The sequence below is a fragment of the Melozone crissalis genome, unplaced genomic scaffold (assembly GCF_028551555.1).
Source record: "Melozone crissalis strain CALT ecotype California unplaced genomic scaffold, PUWL_Pcris_2 ptg000027l_1, whole genome shotgun sequence".
NCBI lineage: Eukaryota > Metazoa > Chordata > Aves > Passeriformes > Passerellidae > Melozone > Melozone crissalis.
Window position 1 is genome coordinate 14,251,872 of NW_026535805.1, and position 24,534 is coordinate 14,276,405.

Below are 24,534 nucleotides of genomic sequence, written 5' to 3' on the forward strand. Positions count from 1 at the left end.
CAAGCAAGTGGAGTACTTACTGCATTTGAACTACCACCATGTTGCTGGTCTCCTTCTGTCTGACCAAAAGCCACACCACTGCTTAAGTATCTGTTTCAAAAGTCCAATGACATGGAGAAATTTTTGAACAGCCACTAATCCTCTGTCTACATAACTTTACCATGGTAAGCCAGCACTGTGCTTATTAACTGTTGATTTCCATCCCAAAAATTAAGTTTTCCCACTCACAAGAGGCAACAAAGCCAGCAGAAGAAACTGCATTTATTTTAAGCCATTGAATAAACTCTTCTGTTAGGTTGTTTCTTCCCCTAGGATAAAACTCACTTTATAAAGAAAAGAAAACAACAACCAACCCATAAAATTGTGACTTCACTACACCACTGTGCCCAGCGATGTTCCTTCTCCTCATAAGGAAATAATTCCCAGACTGGATGGCAGTAAATATTTTGTTTGGCTCCTATGTTTAAGCTTTTGGACAAGTTGAAAATCACCCTGATTCTAGAAATCATTATATAGCATAAAGTGGTGAGAGAGGAAGAGTTCTCTTCCGGCAAGCATTCTTACTCAATTTGTTCTCTGAATAAATGGGATGGCCCTGCTTTCACTGCTTGGCATAAAGCACAAGAATCTGGACAGAAGCCCTGCCTTCATTCCCACTTCTTTGGAAAGTCCCAGAGTTGAGAGCTTAGACCTGTAACTGAAAGAGATTTGCAAAGTAGACTATAACAAGAAACAAGTGCAACACACAAGAGGAAGGAGATGGAAGGACCTCCTGCAACAGAAAGATTAAATTATATTTTACAAGAAATTTTACGTGTATGTTGCAGTTTACATTTTGCACCACATTTTAGATACAAACTCAGAAAAACATACAGAACATCTTGGATAAACACTGTTGACCACTTATGAAACAGAATGGCATGAATGTCCATCAGCGTGCATGAGTCACAAGTGATTTTAATTTACTCTGTTAGTTTTCACTTTCTGGATTTTTTTAAAGAGTTGAAATGACAGAAAACAAACAAGCACTTGGAGAAACTCCATGAATGACCTTTGCTCTCAAGTACAGTTCAACTCAAGTACGCTCTTTACGAAGATGCAGCATTATCATCTAAGACAAATTGTTTGTTGGTATCTGAAATCCCAGTGGACTATGTGGGTCTGAGCAGCACCTCTAGGCTACCTTGCACCAAAGGCAGGTGTGAGAAGTCAAGCGATGAGGTATGCTAAGAAAGATGATGGGAAAAATGATGTCAGCAGCCTTCAAACTGTCAAAGACAAGTGATATTCAAACAAAAATGGAAAAGTGTTTAAACTAGACTGACTGTTTACAAGACTTACAGCTGGGCAACACGCTGCTTCAAATTGTCACCTGCTGAAATGCACAAACCACTGCAGGAAGAGGCGAGAACCTCAGGATCCCTGGAACATACAGATGTGGTAATTCGAAACAAACCCCCTCCCCAAATCCCACAGCTGTCTTGAAACCCTCTTTGATGCAGGAGGCACTCCAGAGCCCATCCCAACAGAGGAGCCATATAGTTGAAGTAAAACTACCTCTCAGCCTTCCCTCACTGGAGAACTAGGAGATTCAGGAGCTGTGGCAGGAGTGTAGCTCAGGCTTCCACAACACAAAGGCATCACTACCACTAGATTTACCTCCATCCTCCTAAACATGAGCCAGCTGTGCCCAGGGGACCAAGGAGGCCGATGGCATCCTGGTCTGTATCAGCAATGGTGTGGCCAGCAGGGCCAGGGCAGGGATTGTCCCCCTGCACTGGTGAGGCCACCCCTCGAGTGCTGTGTCCAGTTCTGAGCCCTCCCTGCAAGAAGGGCATTGAGGTGCTGGAAAGGGTGCAGAGAAGGACAGTGGAGCTGGTGAAGGGTCTGGAGCACAAGTCCTGTAAGGAATGGCTGAGGGAGCTGAGGGGGTCTAGGCTGGAGAAGCGGAGGCTCAGGGATGACTTTATCGCTCTCTGTAACTCCCAGAAGGTCGTAGCCAAGTGCGGATCGGCCTCTTCCCCCGGCCACCAGTGCCAGGACAAGAGGACACAACCTCAGGCTGCCCAGGGGAGGTTCAGGTTGGACAGCTGGAGGAATTCCTCTACAGAAAGGGTGATTCGACATTGGAATGCGCTAGCCGGGGAGGCGGTGGAGTCACCATCCCTGAAGGTGCTCAAGGAGACTGGATGTGGCACTCAGTGCCATTGTCTAGTTCCCGTGGTGGTGCTCAGTCATGGGTTGGACTCGATGACCTCAGAGGTCTTTTCCAACCTAGCTGAATCTGTGGTGCTGTGATCCCGAGCTGAAACAACTGCCAGAAAATCCAAGCCCCCAACCAACCAAAAAAAAACAAAACAGGAAAACCCAAGCCCAGCACCAACCACAATACACTTAAAAGAAACAAAAGAAAACATTGAGGAGGACCACCCCGCGGAGAAGATGCTGGAAAGGAGAACACACTCCTCCCGGCCTGTCCCCCCGGCTCTGCCCCTCGGGCGCCGGGGCGGGCGGGACGTGCCCCGAAATGGCGGCAGCGCCGCCTCCCCCCGCCGGCGGAAGCGGCGTGACGGCAGCGCCGGCCGCGGCAAGATGGCGGCGCCCAGCCTGCTGCGCGGGGGGCTGCGGCGGATCTTCTCCGGGCTCCTGGGGAGCGGCTGGGCCACGCCGCCGGCCCGGGCCCTCCGCCAGGGTGAGTCCGCAGGGGGCTCTGCACGGCCCCGCGCCCCGTTGCCTCGCCGCTGTCCTTGAGAGATGGTTGCGGTCACTGTAATTTGCCCTCTCCTCCCGCACCCTCCCAAATGCTACTTCGTGCAGGCTGCGTGGGTCTCATTGTGGCTTCCCGTCTCTTTTTTCTTTTGCAGTCGTGGAGGTGACTGAAGGCAACACGACCACAGTAAGTCCCTGCACCCCTTTTCCTTGGTAGCTGCCTCTGCTGTGGCTTCTCCCTCCTTCAGCCATGTCTGTGTCCGTGCCCTACCCAGCAAGTAAAGGAGAAACGGGGACGCTTTTCTGCTTGAAAGAGCTCTCAGGGTGTGAATGCAGAGCCAGGGTAGGGATTTGCTGCGAGTGCAGGTTAGCAGTGGAGGGTTTGGCTGCTAAAGGACAGGATTGTCACCTGTTGCTGGTGACAGGTACCTCCAGTGAGAGCCCTCATGAGCACCAAACCCCTCGCTGCGGCCCGGGTAAAGTCGGAATCCCTGACCAGAGGCATTCAGGGTCTAAAACACTGGAGGCCATTCTTCAGACGGTTCTGTTCCTAAACTGGTGCCATTTGGCATCGTCTTGAGTGTGGACAGGCACTAGGGAAGATTGCCAGTGGCTTTGGCACTTCATCCTGCGCTGGCAGTGTGATGTGGCATTGCAGGATGTGTCTGTACCCCTACATGCCACACGCATCTCATGCTTTTGATCTGTGTTGTGTTTGTTAACCTCAGCGTGTGCCATACTGGCTTCAGGTGATACATCTCATAACACACGTGGTAAAAAAAAAAAAAATAGTGTGAAAGGGGTGTTTTCAAAGGAAGACCTTAAATACTGAAGGAAAACTGCTCCTGAAAATGAAACAGAAGTTCTGAAGTAACTGATAAAGAAGAGCATCTTCTTAGCTACAGTTTAAGGAAGGGAGGAAAAGGTTAAAGCAGTAGAATTAGAACTTTGCGTAGTTAGCACCATGTAATGTGTTATACTTTTATAAAGAGAACTGTCATTTTTTAGAAGCACAGAAATTACTGAAGGGGAAAGGAGATTGCATTATTCTGCTCACATTGCATATGGCAGTAGCACTGTATGCCTTGGTTGGAGAGAGATAACACCGATTTTTTTTTATATATATTTATTTACATACATGCATATATATATGTATATATAAATAAGATGAGAGTGAAGGAGGAATTGGGAAACAGCTAGAAGAGAGTGCACTTAAATGTTAATCTGTGTATATATAAATAATAGGAAGGAGATGGACTATCCTAAATCTTCTTGTTCATTCCTTTGTAACTCTTAAATATTTTTGTCAAAAATATATTTTGTTGAAAGTTTTGTTGTATTTGTGCTAGCAGACATTGTCATGTCTGAAACCTGCATGGAGCAGAAAACTTGCTCTATTTGATACTACATATCTAAAATATATGGGCAGTTAGCAAGATGTCCTAAGACTGTCGACAAAAAATAAGTTTAAGGGGTAGCAGTAGGTACAATGGAAGGCATCTATTTCTTGCCTTCAAGTGCAAAATTACTAATCTTTGCCCAGAAACCTGAAGAGAAGAGCTTTCAAGTGTGACCTGAGGTTGTTTTAACCAAAACAACAAGGGGAGTATGCACACCAACAAAACACACTCAGTGGATTGCTGTATTTTGCACTCAATCAGTTTCAAAGGGGATGTAAATTATATTTTCAAAAGTCCAAAACATTCACTGAGGCTTGAAGTAGAAAAAGTAAGCATTACATTAGCAGAGCCCTTTATGAAAATAACTCTTCCTGGTGATCTGGATACATTTGCCGTGTAATATCCTAACATGAGTCTGGAATCCATCAATGCTCCTAGATGAGGAAGATGTTGTTAAAAATTGTGTAAATTTACAAAACAGAGGGCTGATATGTTTCTCAGTGTATCCATTGGTCACTCCATTTATCCTGCCAATTCTACATCAGTCTTCCCTGAATCCATATTTCCCTGATCATCTTTCTGTGTCCTTGTTTTTAATCAGTATTGAAGGAAGTGTTTGATGTGAACCAGTTGATAAATCCCAGAGAAATACAGATTTAATCAGCACACTGAGAATGTAGAGCCCCTACACTCCCTTTTAGATGTTTAATAGAAAATTAGCAACTGAGTGGATTAACAGTACAGAAGTCCTCAGCAGTTGGGACGTAATTGCCAAAACTTGCACACTGAAATTTATCTCAAGAAAAACTGATGTTAACGTAGCATTCTGAATCTCTGTTTATTTCCAAGATGGAATTACAGTCATAGTACAGTCTGAAGCCAGACTGGCAAGAATCAAGATACACTGGCTTCCCTGAAAGAAAGTTACTAGAAAATTAGATGCTGGCCTACATCTTATATTCATAGCTAAGTATTTGTTTTTGTAAAATTGGTTGTTGTACTTGTGGGGGGAGGAATCCTACTTAAAAATTGACAATTTTGTCTGAGGATCTGAGATGTAAACTACAAGTAACTTACCTGTTTCTGTTTTATCATCAGAAAGACAGAAATCTGCCATATGAAATAGTTCTGTGAGTTCAGCTGGATGCCAGTTTCCAGTGCACACTTACAGGAAAGGTCATGCTTTTCTCTTCCCAGGTTTTCAGGCACAGAACCTGATGTTTTCTTAAAAGTAATCTTGCATTCCACCCAAGTTTTCTTTTCAAACTCTGGTGCTTGCACACTATGAGGCTGACAGTTAGTGTTCAGAATTGGCTTTTAATCTTAATTTGACCAGAGGAAGCTCCAAAATATCTTGGAGAAAAAAGAGCTTAGTTTTATTTTCTCTTCATTTGGGTACAATTTGAGATAGCTCTTGTTTCCATTTGTAAGTCCTCAAAAAAGAAAAAAAAAAAAAGAAAAAAAAAAGACAAGTGCACATGCAGATAGACTTTGCATTTGTAACACATCTATAAATAGGAAACAAATTTGTCAAGTTCTTCCTTTACACACCTTGTACATCTCTTTGCATGTTACTTGTGAGAAAATTTGAGTATTAGATGCCAGCACTTTATAGTGATGTACAAAATATAATTTTATAATCTTGTAAAAGAATTGTTCAGAGAATTAAACGGGATAAAATATTGGTGTTATAAAATAAATCTACAAGCCCCACAGACATTTCCTAACTATCCTTTCTTAAATTTAAATTTTGCTCAGAGTTTTCCCTGCTGGTGATTTATAGTCCAGCAAGCTCCTATATGTTTTCAGCTATAATATGCATCTGCTATGCTGTGGCATTCTCATATTCCCAGAAGAAAAGTTCTTTTAAAGCTTTTGGCTAAAGGGCCTCTACACTTTCAAGGCATGATGGTTCAAGAGTACTGCAATAAGTGGAATTCAGGTGAATATGAGACCTGCACACTGATTGTCAACTAGTTTGCGTTTAGAAAAGCATACACAAGAATTTGCCGAAGGGTTTTTATGCCCTTTGAATTTGTCCTTCTCCCCATAGTCTGTGGCATAAGCATTCCAAAGGACTTGTTGTATCTCTATAAAAGTGAGTTAAATGATGCAGGTGCTGTTCCCCTTACATCCTCACAGGACTGGTCAGCGTACTGTGGACTCAATGAACAGTATTCCTCGAGTCACAGGTGCAGGTGGAGCTGTAAGCTGTGCCTGATCATTGCATGCTTTGAATTGTTTCCTAGATTGAAGGGAGAATTATAGAGGATGCTGAAGCACCACCTCCTCCAAACCCCTCTGGCCAGTGTCCCATCTGTCGCTGGAACCTGAAGCATAAGTACGATTATGTGGTAAGTTTAATGAAGGAATTCCTCCAGGTATTGCTCTCAGATCTACATACCTGCCCCTCTCAAGTTTTCCTGGGTGTAGTAAAGATACTTGACTCCAGCTCTGCTTCTCTTGGGTGCCCCAAGAGCTTCACACAGTAATTGCATGCCTTGGCTGATGGTGTTCCTGGGGAAAAGGATGATCTTGTATCAAATAGGAGATTTGGAATTACTCACATGGCCATCTGATGTGAAATGCCATAGCTCTTCTGTGCCCAGCTGTCTTTCACCATTGCACTTCCCAGAGAATCAAACTGGAATGTAGCATTTAGTCAGTGGATACAGGCCTAGCTCCAGAGAGGCCAGAAGATTTGACCAGGTCATTTATATGACTCCAAGCACTGTGATTTCTCATTTGTCATTGTTCACTAAGTTAGTAACTGTTTCATACAGCTTTTAAAACTCTTTTTGAGTGTGAAGGAGCATACATTTTTACTTACATTGCAAGAAAAAAACCCAGGTTTTATTCAAGCATTTTGCCGGAAATGCTAATGAGAAGTTTATTAACTAAGGAGGGGATAACTAACACTAAACCTAGAATATGGGAAGGAAATCCTGTAGTGCTATAAAACAAAAGCACAACAGTCACGAATGCTTCAGAATAAGAAGCATGATATAGCAGATGCAGAATGTAACTTTACAAGAGGTCACTCAGACACAGAGTTTACAAAAGGACTAAATTACCTCCTTGCATGCTCAAAACCCAACACTGGAATTAGAAAAGAGGAAAAACAGACAGGAACATGCTGTTACTAAGATAAGGCAACAGAAAACTCCGAATAAGCTAATGTCAATAGGATTAGAGAGGGGGATACAAATACATTGAAGAAAAAGAAATGTTTGTGAGAAAGTCCATTATTGAGAGGAGAAGGGGACTGAAAGCCACTTTGGTTGCAAAATGACTGTGCTGCTTGTGTGTAGTCCTAGTGCACATATGCAAAGGAAAAATTATGTTTTACTATCTGTATATTGATGGCAATTTGCAAATGTAAAACAACGGGGAAAAACATATACAGAAATAACTTAAGCTTTGAATTAGGTACAGACCAGCAGGCCTGGATTGCATGTTGCTTCACAGTCTTGAAGGAATTAGCTAACAAATACATTACTTCACTCACAGGATTTTTTTAAAGCATAAAAAATAATTTTGGGGGATCACCAAATGGTTTGAAAACTGCAAATGGCATCCTAAGCAGATAAGAGGGGAGGGAGAATGATGCTGGTGATTGCTGATTGGTAAATAAAACATTGCAAATTCTAAATAAAAGGTGTCAACTAGGAGTAAAAGCAAATAACCTGTTGGATAGGACTAATTAAGACTCATGAATTATGAAGAATATGAATATAGCAATAGTACCAGACAAAATTGCAATTTTGCAATTACTCCAGTCAGATGAAACAACAGATGTGAGGTGTAAATGAAATACATTTAGTATCTTTCAAAGCCTGTGTTGCAGAAATGGAGACATTTAGAATCTGATGTTGTTGGTGACTCTTACTCAGGCTGGGTACAATATTAAACAGTGAAATAAGTTGGGGGCAGGAGAGTATTTAGTGTTTCCTGGCTTGGTTTCTCAACAACATGGGAAACCTGGATATACAGTGAATTTGCAGATCATAATAAATTAGGTGAAATGACAAATACCATTTTGTAAAGTACTACAAAACCGGATCATGTCTGTTTTGTGTGGCCCATGTTCGAATGCGGAGATTCCTTGCAATTCTTTTTCATGGTTACTGAATTGTGTAGTGATCAAAACCAACTTGTTACTTACTCTGGAAAATACTTTTTTAAGGTCCATATCATTTTATGTGACTTATAAATGCAATACATAAACAGCATCATTAAACTCAGTAATTCTAGAGATTTACAGAAAGCTTTCTGTGAGTCACACATTCACAACCATTGAGAAACTGTAAACTGATGCTCAGGGATGAAATAAGTTATGGCAGTGGATTACATCTTGGAAACACACATGTAGACTTACATAGATTCAGTTCCTGCTGCCATGTGTGGTAGAAGACTCCAGTGAGTATCTGGAGAGATAATGCCATCAAGAACCAAAGATATTTTAGACAATGTGATTCTGTAGAGTCTGAGTTCCAGGATTAGAAATTGGTCACAACAGACAGTGTGAAACATGAGTTTTACATGTGTTTGTAGGGTGAACTAAATTATGAGTTTTCTTCCACACTTCACTTTGATTCTTAGATCCTGATTTCTACTGTGTATGAAGGAGGCAAGAGAAAACGAAATGTGAAGAGAGATTCTGCAGCCAATCTTGAGCATCATTACTAAGATAATTTCTTATCTAAGAAATTGTGGTGCTGGGAGGCAATCTATGAATGTAGATTCGTCTCAGCTGTCATGTAGATTTTGAATGCATGTGCATCTAGTGTGTATATATCCAGTGCTCTTTCTGGACAAAGAGCTAAGAGAGCACTGTGAAGTGGTATTTTGAAATTGTAGACATTTCTTACCTCATATTTAGAAGCATCCCTCTGTGGGGCTGATTAGAACTAGGAGAAATTTGAGTTCTGGGGTAGACCACTTCTCACTTGTCCCTTATGTTTTTGAATGCTTTGTACTAGTTGCATATTTTCAGGATTTTCAAATGTTAAAATCTCCCTTTTCTGCACTAAAGTACTCTCTGCTATTTTATTCTCTGCTGCAGCTGTGGTGAGCAGCAGGATCTTGAGATGCTTTAGTGAAGTGCAGGCATTTAACTCTGTGGGCAATTAAACAGTGGGACATTTTTCTCAATGATGGTTAATTGTCCTAAATATCTGTAAATTGAGAGCAGCTATTTTTGTTAAAGATATAACCTAATTCATACAGCATAACCTATAAGATGAGCTTGGTGAGAGATTGGAATAGATGGTGGTTCCTTTGAGATTGATAAGCTGAGATCAGTCTGTTGCACAGAAAGGAAAGTGTGAGCTTTTTTGCTTGGGACGCTTGTAATTGGACTGAATGAGGCACTATGAAAAGGGAAGTGTTGAATTAGCCCCTGAGGGAGTTGAGTAATATGACCTCACAGGACTTTCCTTTTGTCCTGTGCAGCTAGCACAGTCTAAAGTAGTGGCATAATGAGTTACTCTGGCTGTCAGGGAACTGGGGGACCAGTGTCTCCAGAGTCATTAATCAATTGAACAGGCATTGTGAGCCCTAGCAGGTCGTGATTCCAACCTGCCTCAGCTGGGGTGTAGAGGGCTGCAGTTGTCTTTCCTAGTTCAATCCTGATCCTCTGGTGTGGCTCAGGATAACAGAGCTTAATATATAAATTCCCACAGTTTGTGGTCTATATGTGTCTGTCTGTCCAGTGAAACTGAGATCTCAGTTGATTTTTTTTTTCATATCCATCAGAGAGAAAAAAATTATTTTGGTCATTGTACAAATGCAATTGGATTGAAACCTGCACTTTTACAAAATGTGTGGAGAATAGTGTACAGCTCCCAGGAGTAAGGGAGAGAGGAAAAACTAGATTCTTGTATAACTGGAAATAATGACTGACAGACTTGTCTGATACAGCCCAGTAGTAATTTGGCTGCACAGATAGAACTGTTCTTGCAGTAAATAAAAGTTTTAATGAATCACGTGTCACTCAAGGATCCTGCTTTTCCAAGTGTCTGCAGACATTAAAATGCAGGTGCCTCTGCATTTTGGTTACCATCTATTCACAAGAATATGTGGTACATAGTGCTCCATCTAGGAAGTTTGTCCAGCCCTTTTAGAAGTGGAGGCTAAACTTGTTTTTCATTTTCCCCCCTTATCCACTTCAAACATCATTAGTTTGAGTAGGCAGTAAATATGTCATCTTGCTTTGGCAACAGTTAGGGGAAATCGAACTGCAGGCTTTGCCTATTAGCCCTAGATTAATTCAGTCCAAGTTGTTTTCATCAAATGCTGCAGATTACAGGGGTGGGAATCTGGATCCAGCCTCATGGGAGCTGTCCAGTGATTAAAGCAAATCAGTGGTTACAGGCTTGGCTGTCCACTAGCACAAAATGTGAATTTCATGGAACATGACGGCACCATGAGAACTTGCCAGACATATTTTTTAATTTGACCGCTCCATGTACTTGTTCACTTCCCTCCACAGCTGCCCCATGAAGTTGGCTGTACCTGTCTGCTTTGTCCCAGTGGTAAGATACATCTGTGTGAATATTCTGGGAGAGGCACCTGGCCTGTTAACTATGGGGAATCTTCAGAAATGGACAAACCTTTGGTCAAGAGTGCAGCATTTTGAGCCAAGCAGCGTGACTGTGATTTGGAGCTGTAGCAGCTGGGACATGACTGATGATTTCAGTCAAGAAATGACTGCCACACCAGGGTGTTGGTCAGTTGGTGACACTGTTGGTCAGAGATGATAACAGAGAACAGATTCTCTTGATTTTTTTTTTCCCCCATAGGGAGAAAAAAAATATTATCTCCATTTGCTTCCCACCACCCCCTTTGCATGGAAACACTTGATAACAAGGCTGTGACTCCATGAGGTGTGGTGGTAATATGAGAAATCACTTGGACCACACACACACCCTTCAAAAGAGTGTGTGGCCTACTTAGGCTTTCATGGCTGCAAAGACTGAAACTGCCTCAAATTTGCCATCAGCTTTCTTCCTTCTCTTCTCCACAGAGTACTGCAGCAGGCTAGTAGCATGGTCTTGCAAGTTTTTCTCTTTCTAGGTACTTAGAGCTGAACGGTCCTTTTTCACTTAGGGAAGTGTTATGTGCTAAATGGCAGATTGAGCTGTTGGCAAATTGAAGATCCAGACAGCTAAAAAAGAGGAAAAAGGGGGATAGAGTCCTGCTCTGGTTTCCTGAATCCAGTCCAGTATTTCAGGAGTGGTCAAAAGTCAGTGTTCTTGGACATTTTGGTTGGCCTCCATCCAGTTTCTGCTAGTGCAGCTGGCACCATGAGGTGCCCTGGTTACTGTTCTCCCTGGCAGGGCCATGTTTAGCTGGGCTGAGGGATACTCTGCTTCCCTTTAACCATGGATGGCCTCCCAGGAGCCCACTGCTAGTTGCTCAGCTGGCTTTTCTCCTTTGGATGCAGCGTAGTTCTGTAGGGTGCCTGGCCAGTAATTTTGTGTCAGTGAGGTATTAAAGTCAGTGTCTAAATGTCAGCGGGCCCACAGGACATGGCATGTTTTCAAAGGAGCTGGATCTGAGAATCAGTCTGAATGTGTTCAGTGTAGACAAGTGGATGCAGAAAGCAAGAACTATGGGAAGAGGGAAGCTGCATGTCATGATATTAGTGAGGTTGGTATTGATTGGGGGTGGGAAGGACAAAAACAAACCACAGAACCCCCAAACAAATAAAAACCCTCAATGTTTTGTCTATAACACTTGTAACCAGCATTTTATCCCAGGTGACTGGAATGCATTTTTAAAAACAGTAGGAAAGAGGAGCCTGAGAACTACTGATCTATCAGCCTCACCTCTGTGCCTAGGAAGATCACAGAACATCCCCCTAGAAGCTGTGCTAAGGCACATGGATGACAGGGAGAAGATTTGGTACAGCCAACAAGGCTTCACCAAGGGCAGGTCCTGCCTGACCACCCCAGTGGCATTCAGCAATGGAGTGACTCCGTCAGTGGGCAAGGGAAAGGCTTTAGATATCATTTATCTGGACTTCTGTAAAGACTTTGATGTGGTCCCCAATATTTTTCTTTCTAAATGGAGGGAAGATAGACTCAATGGCTGGATTTTTAGATGCATAAGGCATTGGTTGTATAGTCACATCCAGAGAGTAGTGGTCAACTACTCTCAGGTCTGATAGACATCAGTGACAAGTGGTGCGACTCAGGAGTCACTGGGACCAGTTCTGTTTAGTACCTTCATTAATGACATAGACAAAGGGATTGAGTGCACCTTTGTGAGGCTTGCAGATGTCACAACTGAGAGATGGGATGCCATCTAGAGGAGCCTGGACAAGTTCAAGTGGGCCTGTGGGAATTTCATGCGGTTTAACAAGAGCATGTGCAAAATGCTGCACCTGGGTCAGTGCAGCCCTCACTATGAAGACAGGCAGGGAATGAACAGATGGAGAGCAGCCCTGGGAAGGACTTGAGGGTGCTGATGGAGGAGAGGCTGAACATGACCCAGCAATGTGCACTCATAGGCTAGAAACACACTTCTGTCCTGAGCTGCATCAAACAAAGAGTGCCCATCAGGGCAAGGGAGGGGATTAACTCAATGATTGTTAAGGTCCCTTGCAACCCAAACCATTCTATGATTCTATGACAGCATCTGTCAGAATCCATCATTACCAGAAGGGCGTCCTAAATTCCAGCAGCCCCCTTGACAGCTGAGCTGGTGTCATGCAGTGGGCTGGGTAAATAATTCCTGGTTACCTAGATTTCTGAATACTCACTTTATATTCACTCATGATTATTTGCTTTTGCAAGGCCAGTAAATGAAGGTAAGAATGCTCCAGGGAGCTCTTTGTAGAACAGCAAGGGTGGGGGGTTAGGAGCAGGTCTGTGAATCTGTGAACTGGCAGTCAGGATCACCCAACATGGAAAGCAACAAGTACTCTTTGTTCTTGCCTGTTGCCCTGGCTGAGGGGTGCAAAGTTCTGCCATGCCCCGTTTGAACTCACTCTGTCAGGATGCTCGCTTGCTGGCTGCTCCCCTCAGCCTGCAGGCAGCCTCTGCATGGTCCTGCTGCCTCCTAGGAACATACTTACAACAGCCGTGGAGAAGTAAACTCTCAACAAGTCTGTTGAAGGGGAAATAACAAGTGGGAAAAGTCTCTGGAGTCCATTTGGGCCAACTTATGCTGATGTCAGGATGTCAAGAATGCCTGCTTATATGGGCCTGAGGGGTATCTTTGGATACCCCCTTGAGGGGTATCTAGCTCTGGTGTGGAAATGGAGAGCATGGATCTGAATCCTGGGCTGTTGTACTGTGTACAGTTAATGGGACACTTGTGCAACAGCTATTGCTGCTGTGTTTAAAAATTTGTCATTCCAGCCCTGTGATACTATCTGATCTTAGAGATCCCTTTAAATTGTTTTTATTAAAAGGGCTAGGGTTTTTAATTGTAAAGGTCAACAGCAGTGTAGTCTAAATTGTTCTTGAATCACAGACGAGCCCTCAGCATGCTTCAAGTGCTCTTTTCGTGCACCATGACTGTCACAGCCCCACCTAATGCACGCACAGTTGAAGGACTGACTGCAGCAATTTATCCTATTAGTCCTTTCTCATCAGCACATATTCTTTTCTTACATAAAGCTTCCTCATGCAACATCTTGGACCATTTCCCTGCTCTCCACCCCTCTGGAGAGACCTGAGGGAAGCTCCACTATGGGAAACTAGATAAAAGTTTGAAGAGGATATAGCAGAGAACAGTCCTGCTCTGAGGGAACAAGGAGGGAGTCAGAGGTGATCTAACATATCTGTGAACTTTAGGACAGCAGCTGTGATGGCATTTCAAGTTGTGTAAACAATATGCATCTGTAGGTCTTGTGCAACTCTTAGTACCTAGGACACATTATCTTAGCAAGAATCTTGGAGCAAGTAGTGAAACAGTGAAGGAGCAGGGATTGCAGCTGACATCATGTGTTTACACTAGTGAAGTCAGGGGAAGACTCAAACCATCTGAGTGACCTTACTAAGCTAAACTGGCAGGCAGTGACAGCAAGCAAAAGCCACTTGTTGCCAAGCTGCAGACAAAATGCGTAGGGAGTAATCATTGTTTGTTTTACATTGTTTTGAGTTCTGTACACAACACAAGGCTCAGCACAACACCTGCAGTCACAGCAGTGAAGGTAGCTGGAGAACTGATGGTTTTGCCCTTCTCTCTCCCTCAGGATGTCTTGCTGCTTAGTCAGTTTATCCGTTCAGATGGAGGGATGCTGCCACGAAGGGTCACAGGCCTCTGCTTGGAGGAGCACAAGAAGGTTGCTGTGTGTGTGCAGATGGCTCACCGTGCAGGTACACAACCCCTGACTGTAGGGTACCTACTGAACCCTTTGAGAGGGGTCTCTTGCCCAGTTGGTATAGCTCAGTGAGATGTCATTGTCCAGTCACCCAGCAAACTTGTTATGGTCCAAGTGCTGGGACAGGGTGATGGAACAGAGACTACTTGTTCTGCTTTCTCTGTGTCCTGACTCTTGCCTTGACAGAAGACATTTATCCCTGTAGATGAGACAAGTGTTGCAGAAAGATCTAGGAAATGGCTCAGTCTCCAGTAACTAATGATTAAACACCTGCTTCTGAAATTACTTGATTTACCTAAGCTTGACCTACCCCATTAGTAACACGCAACTCTGCCATCTGCCATGTGATGACTTTTTTATTTTTCCCAGGTTGACACAGTCAAGAGTATTGTGCTGATCTTTGTGCCTGGTACCTGAGTTGTATCCAAGTTAAATGGACTGAGAATTTTAATAGTCAGATTTTCCATCCTGGAGATGGAATCTGATGGGACACCAGTGGCCCATGTCCTCTGTAAAAGCCACTGTGATTAGCCCAAGTGACAGTGTCTTTAGTGTATATTTTCTTCCTCTACCCAGCACAACTTCTCAGCTTCTCTGGCTGGGGTGCGGGTTCAGCAGTGACTGAAGATAAAATACCCTTTGTAATGTACTTGAGCTTTTCTTGTGCTATTGCCTGGCTTATGAGGTATAATGTGACTTCTGAATGCAATAGAAGCAAAGAGACACTGCAAAATATTCTCACATCTTTTTCTGTTTCAGGTTTGTTGCCAAACCATAGGCCTCCACTTCCTGAAGGGCATGTTCCCAAGAAACCCAAGCTGAACAGGTGAATAGTCTTGTCTTTCCACATTTCTCTTATTCAGGAATAAATTGGAAAGGGAAAAGCAGTTCCTTACAACTGGGTGAGAAATGCCTCAGGCAGCAGGGTTCATAAAGTGTACTCAGGATTTTGGAGAAGATCGGTCACAATATTCTCTTGGCAGTCTTTTAAGGACAAGTCGTATCTCATATAAACCATTTATTCACACAAGATTAAAACTGCCACACATGTTAGTGTCTGCCTGCCCTTCCTTAGCTGTGCTCACCTCCTCATCACTAAAATCAGTAAGGCAGTCACATCAAGAGGATGCCACAGATTGAGTCACAGCAGTGCAGAGTAGCTGAGGTTGGAAGAGGGAGGCCTCTGAAGATTGTGTAGTCCAGGCTCCCTGCTTAAGCCAAGTCACCTAGAGCAGATTACTCAGAATTATGTCCAGCCAGGTTTTGAGTGCATCCAAGGATAGACCTTCCCCAGATTCTTCTGAGGGCAGCTTGTTCCAGAGAACCAGCCTCATACAAGGTAGTGTTTCTTACATTCAGACATAATTTCTTTTTTAATTTGTGCCCATTGCCTCTTGTCCTGTCACTGAGCACCAGTGACGAGGGAGAGCCCTCCCCTCTCTTCTTTACACCGTCCCTTCAGGTGCTTGGGAACATTGGTGAGACCTTACTGAACCTTATTCTCTGCAGGCTGAGCAGTCCCTTCTCTCCTAGCCTGTTTGGCCCCCCAGGCAGTGATAGCAGCAGTGAGGAGGGCAGGCTGAGCAGCAGCAGGGGCCCATCACAGGCCTGTTCCCTTCTGCCCCATTCTGGTTTCCTCCAGTCAGCGATTTGCCCTCTGCCCGCTCTTCCCCCTCCCCAACCTGAATGGCCCCTGGCCTTTGGTGGGCAAAGGGAAAGCCTGCAGCCGCCTCCTGCTCCGTGCTGGGCGCTTGGAGGTGCTAATCCCCTGTTTATAACCTCACACTTTGTTTCCATGGGGATGTCAGAGCCGTGTACGAACCTCGCATTAGCAAACCGTGGGGTTACCAGAGGCCATGGGGCTGTCGCTGGGAGAGCTTAGACTGCAAGGCTGGAGGCTCCTGCATTTCAGGTCTGACTACAGTAGAGATTTGAGAGAGGCTCCTGGAAATGCTGGCAAGCTGCATAATGGATATCAGTGAGGGTCAAATTAGAGGACCCTACATTTGATGCAGCCCTGTAGCCATCAGATACTTCAACTGTAATAACTTCTTCCTTGTGTCTTACGAGTCTTGAGTATTCTTTAGTATCTCTGTCTTATCTGGCAGCTGTGGGGTGGAGCATATTATCTTGTTAGCATTCACATTGCAACCCTGAGTAGCAGGTTGAGACTGGAAATGATAAATGCAGTATCTTGCTGAAATCACACCAGGACTCCAGATCTGATGCCCTGTCTCTTACAAATTGTTCTACAGACCTTTAGTAAGAACAAAGAATGAATACCTCCGGATACATTCTGCATGCAAGTAGGTGTGCTACACCTCTAAATTAATTAAATTAAGAGATTACTGCATTGCTAGCCTCTCCCTACACTACCCTTGTTTTTCTCTTCCCAAAGAGGGAATGTAGCAGGCCAGTGGAGGCAGTTTAGAAAAAGAGATCAGAGCTGTTTGCTGGCAATATGGAGTAGCATTGAAGGAGGCAGACCTTGGGGTCTGAGTGGAGATAAGAGAATAAGATCAAGAAATGGGATTGAAAGTTTTGATGGTGGGGCTGATACTATACAAATGCGTCCCAAAAATAAGGATAAAGTGCAGGAGTACTTCAGGAGTTCTGTTCTCCTGGTCCCTCATGATAGTGTCTTATCAGCCTGTTGGAAGGGGAAAGCTCTGTGTTTTGGAGCCTTGCAAAATCTTGGCCATTCTGTAAGAATTTTGACCATGTGAACCCCCACCTGCACTTCCCTCATTGCTCTCTGGAGCAGGAGCTGGCATGGCATAAGGCAGGAGTTACAAATTGCTTCCTTCCTCTAGCCTGAAGTGCACCCACATGCTGAATGACTGAAGTCATTTAGCTGGTACTTATTTTGGGAATGAAGCCAGAGCTCTTATCAGAAGTTTCCCACATAAATGACTTGTCCAAGCTTACCTTGTCTTTGCCTCTGTACTTGTTTCCAAAGCTTCCTGTGAGTCTGCAGTAACTTGGGAAGCACTCAATCTGTGGTGCTGCTAAATGCAAGTGAACTGACAGGGGAGAAAGGGGGCAGAAGTGGGCTTGAACTCTGGAGTCAAACAAGCTGCCTTGTTCAATGCCATCAGAACATGTCTGCATCATCCTTTAACCATGTAATATCAGGGCTATTCACCTGGCTTAGCTTGTTCCTTCATTGTGTTTATGTCTACTGGATTTTTAAGTGCCAAGAAGACATCAAGAGGATCTAAAGAGAGCCCATTATAGCAGGCAGTGCATTACACAGTTAAGTGATGTGTTTTCCAAATCTTTGAGCTTCATCTCTTTTTGAGATCACTGTATTGGCTGTTCTAGCCATCTTTACCACTCTGCTTAGATGAGAGGTAGCAGTGCCTTTCTGCACTGCTGCTATGGCCCTGGGAATGTCAACAGGGAGAAACTGAGATGCCTCATAATATGTTTTTTATTTGTTTGTTAAAGCTTTTCCAAGACAAGCACAGGTAATGTAAGTAATCTGTTGTCTGTCTCTTTACTCTGAATGGAGAAAGTTTTCACTTTTGTAAAGGAAGGGCTTCTGAGAAGTCGCTGTCTACTCCAGATGTTACCTCACACACTTCTGTGGGAATTTGTGTCTGGGAGCTGCCTGCCATCTTACACTGAGGTGAAGAATGTTTTGCTCATGGTAGAGCTCTTGACATACTACACCATCAATGGCTAGAATGACAGGACTAAAGCCCAAGATAGCCTTAGGGACTGATTCCACTCACACCCCCTGAGATTGAAGGAGATTCATCACTTCAGTGTCAGTTGGGACTCAGAGCCCAGTGCCTCTGCCATGATACAGAGCATTGAACTACTGCATGTAGACTAGGAGCAGCAACTCTGGCCTGGCTGAAGTCTGGCAGATTACTTCATTTGGATGAGCCATCTCTTGGATTTTTTTGCTTGTTTGGCAAAGTTCTGGTTGGTGCTCCCTGTGGCCAGGCTTCTTCCAAGGCTGTGTCAGTATTTTTGAGAGCAGCTTCATTTGTTGCCAAAAGAGGGACAAATGAGCCTGATGAAAAACTGATGTGTCCCTTAGACAATGTGTGCATTGTCTAAGGCCAGCTACACAGGAGGAGCTCTGGCTCCTGGGCAAATGTACTAAGGAAGTATATAAAGAACTGAGGAGCTGCATTAATGTATACTTTTGAAAGCACTAAAAAAAAAGCTGTTCCTCAGTTATATTTTTACTGCAGTTGTGGCTGTCTTGGCCAGAATGTGTGGCCCATGTCACAGTCGCCCTGATTAAAGTGAGCCTGCTTCAAATCCAAAGAGTCTGGCATGCACTGGCTAGCACCTAGCTGGGATTAAAAGGTATCATGCCTCCATGTGGAGCTATCAGCAAAGTGCCTTGTTTTAACAAGGGTCAGGGGTGCTGACGTGCCATTGATTTAGTGTTGTGAAGTGTGGATTTATCATGCAGAACCCCTCTGCCTCTCAAGAAGGTGCTCTTCTGGTGCTTATTCAGTGATGTTTTCCAAAAAGCAGAATTCCTGCTCTGTTTTCTGAACTGGTTGTACTATCTCAATTGTACGAACTTTGGACATTCCCTTCTACATGCCCCAGATTTCTCTGCGAAGCGATAAGGATTTCCCTGCTTTGCACTGGGTCATTTGGCAGCTGGCCTTCCTCTACCCACTCCATCTCCTTATCCTGTTTCCACTACTGGAATTCAAGAGGAGCAGAATGCTTTGAGAATATCTGACCTGCAAATCCTGCCTTGTACTTGGTTATATAGCTGTCTAGCATAGTATGGAACGTTCATCCATGATGTAATGTAACACAGAGGAGGAGACTGGGAACTGCAGAAGAAGGCAGAAGATGAAAGTGAAATGCTAAGCTTTGTGATCAGCTAAGCTGAGGGTGGTAGGAGATATATAAGAGCATCTTGTGGTCAGAATTCAACTGGGGAGCATTCCAAATCTCCCTCTTCTATCCTCTGCAGTTGGAACACTGTCCAGGTGAGACTTGCCATGATATTTCTCATTTCTTGGACTTCAGTTCTTTGCCTTTTTGCTTTCTGCCTGATTCATTTTTGACAGTGATAGCTCATGAATGTTACCACTTAACTTCTTTACTAGCTATGCTGCTTTTGAAGAATTGGCCGTGGGAGTAACCCTCATCATCCATGAACTCTTGAGTCTCATGTCCTCACCTTCTCTTATGTATCATTTGTGTGCAGAAGTTGGACATTGAAAACAAATGAAGTTTACCCTGTCAATGCAGAATTACTCCCTACAGTTAATTTTTCTCATGTTTGGCCCAGTCTGGGGCTTTCACTCTTTCCAGGGGATCATTTCAAGCGAATTTGTCACGCAGCCAAGGATTGTTCCCTCATCCTCAGCCTGTATTCTCCCTTTCAAAACTTCCTGCTGTTATTTCTGCATTTGTTCATGCTCCAGCCTGGCATGTTCCAGTTAAGTGCTGCAGCAACAAAATATTTTCACTAGCCTGTGAGGCTGAGGAAATTCTAAGCAATTTCACCAGCATTGTGTAGGGTGACAGACTGTTCCCATACTGCAGAGTAATGTATGTGCAGGCCACCACACACCAGAACCATTTGGGAAACAGTCAAGCTCAGCTGTAGGTCAAACGTCTTCCTTTCAGTAATGGAAACCTGAATAGCTCAGCAGTTTTCTTTTCAGCATGGAAGTTTTTGCATGGAAAATGTGGACTAACAGTCTATCCAGAACAGTCCCTGAATTCAGGCCAGCATCTAGATGCTCTTTTAATATGAATGTAGCACTCATGTTCTTCTGGCAAGTCCAGAGTATTGGTTAAAACACAACACTGTGTTGTGAAGTTGTTCCCTATCCAAAAGGACGAGGGGATATCACAGGTTCCCTGACTCTGGGGTCTGTCAGCAAGAGGTGCTGTAAGATTATGGAGTACTTGATTTTGAGTGCTCAGCTGCCTCTCCATTTCCAGCTTCCTACTGGAAGAGCATAACTTGGCACAGATAGTATCTTAGTCAATCCCGCCTGCATCACCTGAACTGGAGGAGTTGTTCTGTGTTAAGCAAGAGGCAGGCTCCCTACAAATTCCTCATGAATTACAAAGTTCTCAGGCTCTGTGGACACCTCTCGTCCCTGGGAGCAGAATCTGGTTTCCCTGCTATCAGCATTTCACTCCAGCAGCATGTGGTTCCTCTCATCTGCATGGGAACTGTGTTGTGCATAGCATGTGTACTCAAAAGCAAAGAGCCAGAGGGGCTGCAGGTGAGCAAAGCCAAGAGGTGTCATGGGAAGGGATGTGGCAGGGAGGAGGCAGTCTCGCCAGCGCTTTGATCGAGTGCTTCCTGCAGTCTGTAGCCCTCTGCCTTCTGCTCTTAATCCAAACAAAAGCCATATTGAAAAAATTCAGTGAGGGTTCAGAAGTTCAGGCTTGAATTGTACCAACATGGCCTTTGCTTGAGCTGTGTATGTGGTTTTCCCATTTCCCTTACCCTGCACATGAAAGCCTTGTGCCTACTCCTAGGTCTGAAGTGGCAGCCTTCAAGTGGGAAGGCCTGCCCACTGAATAGAATCCATGAAAACAGACTTCCACATGCTACAGAGATTTTAGGCTATTACAAAGACTGCAGGTGAATTAACCACAGTTGTTTCCATCCTGATTATATCTTGCCATTTCCCATCAGGGAAATCCCACCAGAGTTCCTATCACGGTTTTTTTGCACTTGGAGTCCAGGAATTCTTGTTCTTGCTCAGGGCCCTGCCTTAGTCAAGGGGGCAAGCAGAGCCCTGAGGTGAGTCACAATTCCCAGGACTGGCAGTTATGTCCCCTTTGCCTAGAGTGGGAGCTGTGCACGCTGAAGTGACAGGTGAGGACACTGTGGACCAGCCTCATTTGGCATCCACCTGAAAAGTCTGTCTTGACAACCTTCAGCTACTCGAGAAAATTCAAACACTCTGCCAGTGTGTGTTTGTAGGTGATCATAAAAACTCCCCAAGACAAACTTTATTAGATACAAAGAAAAGTAGGGACACTTGGTGAGAAAAGGGTGTGCCCTACCTTACATGGATGGCACAGTTTGTAGGGAAGTCCTGTGTGCTGAGCTTTGAAGCTCTCCTCTGTGAGTTTTGTGGATTGTTTTTACTCACAGAAAAAAAAAAACCCCAAATCTGTGAAATAGTAGGAAACGGAGTTAGTCAAAGAGGAGAAGGAACTTTGTAGGCTGACTGCTCCCAGGCATCAGGCTTTTGCACTGCTGAATCAAGGTAAAAAAAAAAAAAAAAGGAGGCAGCAAACAAAATAGGACAAGTTTGAGTTTGGGACAAAGCAAGTATTAAAAGCCCTAAAAGCAAATGTGCTCCAGGAAGGGAAAGCGTCCAAATGTCTGTTTCAGCTAACAATGAAAAGCCCCAGCCTGCAGTCCCCAAAGGAAGCCAAAAGCCTGGACCAGAGGGCTGGATTAGACCTGCTCAAAAGAGAAATAACAAAAGCTTTAAAATCAGGCCATTACTAAATCCTCCTTCCTATGCAGAATTGGGGTGTGCACTTCCAGCCCCCACACAGAAACAGAGGGATTTCTTAAAAAGCCACTGTCTGTCTAAACCTGCATGCAGCATTGATGTGTATCTCACATTCACACATTCACTACTCTCCCAGTGAGATCATTTATTATCACAGGAGCACTTTCCCGTAATCGTGTGGACACGTGACCAGAATTGCACTTGGCACATTGATGCATTAAAACAATTTGGGATTTTTTCCCTCCTTTTCTGTAAGTGTAGTCTTGCAATAGCAAAATTTGTGCTACAGCACCCCCCTTGCAGGAAGGGGAATATGAAAAGGAAGACCTAGCCCATGTGCTCATCTAATAGCTCTACAGCTTCTCCCAAAGAAGCTGTCTTGCCATGGTCCTTTGCCACATTCCAAACTAGGGACTGTGTTTGGTCTCTCTGAACTCCCCTTGCATGTGAAATTAGAGACAGGAAAGTCTCTCCCACTTCCTGTCCCAATGCTGTTATGCAAGGGATTCCACTAATGCACTAGCATAGCATTACAGGTCAGAAGGGACGAGTTTAATGCACACATAGGAAAACAAGTGGCTGGATCTTGCTATGTGTCATCACCCAGACCCCTCCTGCTGGTGCTTCTAGCTGTTTTAACTGTCATAAAGTCCTCAAAGCAAAGCATTTTGGAAGTGCCTTGATTTCAGAGGCAGAAAGCTCCACATGTGATTAATTTTTCAGTTTGTGCTATTAGGGAGAACTGAGGAAGAAAAGTGCTAAATGGGCTGCTGTTCTGCAGTCTGTAGCTGCCTGGCATAGCAGGCTTTCTTTGTAGCTCTCAGGAATGTGCCAAATGCCTTCAAACAAATGTCTCTGTCCAAAGTTCTTAATATCTCAAATTTGCACGATGCAAATAAAAGGTAACAAAGCTTTTTGTGGAGAGGATGAGTGATTGAGGTTACATTAAGACCATGGGATTACTCAACAGAGGCGTGCAAACATCGCTGGACAAAGTTTATCAGTCTGTTCCAAATTCTAATTTGTTGGAGCATTGTTTGTGCAGATTATGCTAAGGTTTTACTTTGGATCTTCATTGTCTGAAAAGACTCCTCTTTCTCTAAGGACCTCTATTCCCCTCTCTACTGGTAGCAAAAGATTTAAAGCCTAACAAAACTCCAGGCCACCCAGCCACAGGGTAAGATTTCCAGTAACTGATTCTGGATCTGAAATCCCCTGCCTGTTTGCAAAGCCAAGTCTAAAAATTCAAATGGTAAAAAGCAGAGGATATTTGCCAGACTCTGCTCTTCACAGAGATTTGTAGTTGTGATGATAATTCCATTTTAATACCTCTTACACTGTGGGTGCTGACTTCCTGCACTAGCAAGCTCTTATAGCATCGTACGGAGAACACTAGAGCAAATATGGAGATATAAAAATACAAGACTAGGCCAGAAACCCATTGCATGCAGATGTAATAGCTAATTATCCCCCCAAAGTAAATGTATTCGTTTTTAGAAGCTTTCTCACAGAATTTAGCCTTTGTAATTAGTTTACCTTATTGAGACCAGCTGTTGAAATAACACTTCCCCTAGAGGCTGCACACATTCAGTCTTGGACTTAGTTGCAATGAAGGGATTTGGCACTCCTGTTTAGCTGCAGGTGGACAACTTGCCAGCAGCCTGGAGACTACACCTGGTTTGTTCTGTGAAAATGGAAGCAAGCAGGTGCCAGTGGGTTCAGTGGAGAGATGAGCTTAGAAATTCCAAAACAAACAAAAATTCCTTTCCCGTGGTCCCTTCTGAAATGAGGGAGCTCTGCTCATGGTTATTCCTTTTATAAAAATGCATGTTAGGGAGGCAAAGGCTATAGTGCCTTGCTTCTGCTTCAGCTGGAACATTTTCTCAGTGATCAGTCTCAAACTGAAATGTGTTTGTGTTGTTTTGACAGGTACCTGACCCGCTGGTCCGTCAGATCTGCAAAGCCCATTTGGAAGAGGGGCCCTAAGTGGTGCAAAAAGCCCTATCCAGTTGGACACCCTTTGCTGAAGGATAATATCAAATATACACAAAAGCCTCTCTGTTTAAACCACTAGTGGCCAGAACTAGCATAGTCAGTAAGCACATGTTGTCCACTGTTCTGCTGGGGTTTTTCTCAAGTTTGTCAATATCTCCAATTTTCTTATTCCAAAATTGTCTTTAGTACTCTATATTGTGTCCAGCTGTAATCTTTTCCTCTGGGAGAATACAAGAGCCATCAAAGCAAAGTTCAGTGTGCAGGATGATTTGATAAAAGCAGGGGTCAAAGACTTCTACCTCAAAGCCAGAAAGGATCTGTAGGCTTTTGTTTCTTTATGTTCCACAAATAGGTTTGTAAAAAAAGGATGTTTCCTTCTCTTCCCAGCAGTGACTGGTGTTTCCCCATTAAGGTGTGTTTCAAGTCAGATTTGCCTCATTTGGGCTTTTGTACCTGTGACACAGATGGAAGAAAAATTTCTCTGCAGCACTGTATTTTCTCAGCAGTAACAGAAATTGTTACTGACTACTGAAATTAATTTTTTTTTATTATTATCATCTATTCTATCCATAATTTTCAGCAGAACACCTGTGGCAAACAGGTGTGTGTA

The 24,534-nt window shown here is 43.8% G+C and overlaps 1 protein-coding gene across 1 annotated transcript; it reads left to right on the top strand.

Moving 5' to 3' along the window:
- Window positions 1-2,587: 2,587 nt before the first annotated feature.
- On the top strand, window positions 2,588-24,514 carry MRPS18A (mitochondrial ribosomal protein S18A). Its single transcript, XM_054280049.1, has 6 exons — window positions 2,588-2,692; window positions 2,865-2,896; window positions 6,359-6,463; window positions 14,317-14,440; window positions 15,205-15,271; window positions 23,859-24,514. Exons 1-6 carry the CDS (start codon window positions 2,593-2,595, stop codon window positions 24,001-24,003), a joined length of 573 nt encoding a protein of 190 aa, XP_054136024.1. The 5' UTR covers window positions 2,588-2,592; the 3' UTR covers window positions 24,004-24,514.
- Window positions 24,515-24,534: the final 20 nt, after the last annotated feature.